The following is a 2,780-nucleotide window of genomic DNA, read 5'->3' on the forward strand; positions in this document are numbered from 1 at the left end:
CCCCCCGTCCGGAGAGACCCCGGCGTCCGCCCTTACCCTGTCCCTCGCCCTCCCCCCGCCATTCCTCCTGCCTGGCGGCTGCCGGCCGCGCTCCCTTCGGCATGGCCGGGCGCCTCTTACTGCGCCTGCGCAGCCACAGAGACTCGGCTAGAGCGTCGACCCGGTAGAGTCTCCGCTTCCGGTCCGCCACGGCACCGGCCCGGGTCGTTTCCGCTCGGGATTGGTTCGCTGGCTCTCGGGTCCCGCCCACTGACTCCGTAATCGGGTCAGGACGGTTCGTCCCTCCCCCTTCAGGGGTGATTCTTCCTCCCATTGGCTTTCACGGGTTCATCCCGCCCCTTTCTGGCGTAACTTTTTCTCCCATTGGCCTCCGCTGGTTCGTCCTTCCCCGCGAGGTGATGTTTCCCGCCGTTGCCTCTCCCGCCGATTCGTCCCTCCCCCTTTCTGAGGAGATCTTCCCTCCCATTGGCTCCTCCCCTTCCATCTCCCCCGCCTTCCACCCTTCCTATTGGTCGCGGCCGGCCCCGCCCCGTCACGTGATCTGCCGTCATGCCCCGCAAGCGGCCGTTCAGCGCGAAGCGGAAGAAGCAGCAGCTCCGCGACCGGCGCGAACGGAAGCGGGGCGGTGAGCGGGGACCGGGCCGAGGGAGAACCGCGGCGGCCCGCCGGCCCCTGACCCCCCTCTTCTTTGTCCGTAGATGCCCCGACAGGGCCGGACTCGGGCCCGGGCAGCCGTAGTGGGAGCCGGGAGCGGGGAAACGACGCGGTCCCAGTTGAAACGGGAGATCCGGTTCCCCCTCCCCGCCGCCATGATCCCGGCAGGTAACCGGGAGGAATGGAAAGGAGAGGGCGGGTTTGGTGTGCGGTTCGAGGGAACCTGGGTGGGTGAGTGAGGGGATCCGGGCGCCTACGTGAGGCCGCGGGTATCCGGCAGGTTCCGGCTGCAGCTGGGGGGGCCGCGGGCCGAGGCCTTGGCGCGACGCCGGCGACGGGCCCAGGAGGAGCTGCTGGAGCTGCTGCCCGAGACCGCCCTTGAGCTGGACCCCGACAGCATTTACGGCCCCGGTGAGTGGCAGATACCGTGGGGGAAGGGGGGCAAATACACCGGGGGCAGGCAAGTAAGCAAAGAAGGGGGGCTAAGCAGCTTGGAGGGGGGGCAGTTAAGTGCTGGGGGCTGTAACTAACAACTAGGGGGAAACAATTAAGTGCTGGGGGCTGTAACTAACAACTAGGGGAAGATGGAATTGCCCTGGGAGAGGGTGTAATTAATCATCTAGGAGTAAAATGGCTTGGGGGGGGTAATAATGGTCGAGGGGGGTCTGAGTGGGGGCAATTAGGCATGGGGAGTGGGGGATGTGGTGCTTGGGAGGGGTAAATGGCCTGCGGGGGGGGTCAAATACCCCCCGAGGGGGGCCTGGGGCCAGTGGGATCCAGGCTGCTGGGTGTCAGGGCTGGATTTCCCACGTCGGCCGCCCTGGAGTTTTGCCATGAGCCCGGAGGAGCTGCGGGTGAAGGAAGAAGCGGCTTTCGGCACCTTCCTCCGAGCTCTCCGGGAGGGCCAGCGCCCTGGGGGCACCGAGGAGGGGGGCACTGGTGGCGACGATGATGGTGGGGACGTGGCTCCCTTTGAGCACAATCTGGAGGTGAGAGGGGACGCTGAGGGGACGTGACCGGGGGGGGGGCTTTAAGGGACAAAGGGGGTCACTGTGTCCCTTCCCAGACATGGCGGCAGCTCTGGCGGGTGCTGGAGATGTCTGACATCATCCTCCTCATCACTGATGCCAGGCACCCGGTGAGTGAAGGAGGGATCCAGGTGTCCGGGGTGGGATCCAGGCATTTGGGGTACTGCTGAGCACTCCCCCACCCCCTACACTGTCATTGGTGTCGTCTATCCCCCCCACCAGGCACTGAACGTGCCGCCGGCGTTGGCCACCCATGTGACGCGTGAGTTGGGGAAGGGCCTGATCCTCATCCTCAACAAAGTGGACCTGACCTCCCCAGCTGTGGCCACTGCCTGGAGCCACCTCTTACGCCGTCGTTTCCCCGCCGCCCGTGTTGTCCCCTTCACCTCTGCTCCCCGACGGAACCTGGCACCCGGTAAGGACCCGGGGAGGGTGGGGGGTTGACGTGGGGAGGGGCACCCAAGTGTCCCGAATCCCTCCCCTCCACCACCCACCCACCCTTATTTCTCCCCCAGGGCTACAACGGCGGCAGAAACGGGGGGGTGGTTGGAGCCGGGCTGTGGGACCCCGGCAGCTTCTGGAGGCCTGCGAGAGCATCGTAGGGGGAGAAGGTGAGCGGGGAAGGGGGGCACCCATGAGTGCTGAGGTGGGGAGAGAACGTATAAGGGGGGGTCTCCCATCCACTTTCTGGATGGGGTGGACTGTGGTGTCCCTTCAGTCGCTTTATGGTGGGGTGGGTGTCTCAAGGGGTGACTGGGGGGGGTGGGTAGAGCTGTGGGGACCCCCTTGGGTGCTGGGGGGGGCGTGTCCCAGCATCCCCTGGGTGCCCCTCTCCCCCATCATCACCCACCACGGTTTTGCAGTGGACCTGAGCAGCTGGCGAGCGCGGCTGGACCGGGCGGAGGAGGCTGCGGCGCGGGGGGAGGAAGAAGAGGAGGAAGAGCAGCAGGAAGAGGCGGGGGACAGCGGAGAGGCGGATGATGGTGATGGTGACAGTGGCATGGTGGCCCCCCGGCAATGGGAGCGTTACCGCCATGGTGTCCTCACCCTGGGCTGTGTCGGTGAGGGGCGGGGCTTCGTGACAGGGCGGGGCTTCGC

General features: G+C 66.5%; 1 protein-coding gene across 1 annotated transcript in view; it reads left to right on the top strand.

The window, feature by feature from the left end:
- Positions 1-549: 549 nt before the first annotated feature.
- The window catches only part of GNL1 (guanine nucleotide binding protein-like 1), a 3,677-nt gene continuing 1,446 nt past the window's right edge, over positions 550-2,780 (top strand). Inside the window, exons 1-8 of the mRNA XM_010571151.1 lie at positions 550-625; positions 699-822; positions 935-1,065; positions 1,450-1,643; positions 1,721-1,792; positions 1,905-2,097; positions 2,198-2,293; positions 2,546-2,743. Coding sequence (XP_010569453.1) covers positions 550-625; positions 699-822; positions 935-1,065; positions 1,450-1,643; positions 1,721-1,792; positions 1,905-2,097; positions 2,198-2,293; positions 2,546-2,743 — 1,084 coding nt within the window. The remainder of the gene's footprint in view (positions 626-698; positions 823-934; positions 1,066-1,449; positions 1,644-1,720; positions 1,793-1,904; positions 2,098-2,197; positions 2,294-2,545; positions 2,744-2,780) is intronic.

Source organism: Haliaeetus leucocephalus, unplaced genomic scaffold, assembly GCF_000737465.1.
Source record: "Haliaeetus leucocephalus isolate CR32 unplaced genomic scaffold, Haliaeetus_leucocephalus-4.0 Scaffold307, whole genome shotgun sequence".
NCBI lineage: Eukaryota > Metazoa > Chordata > Aves > Accipitriformes > Accipitridae > Haliaeetus > Haliaeetus leucocephalus.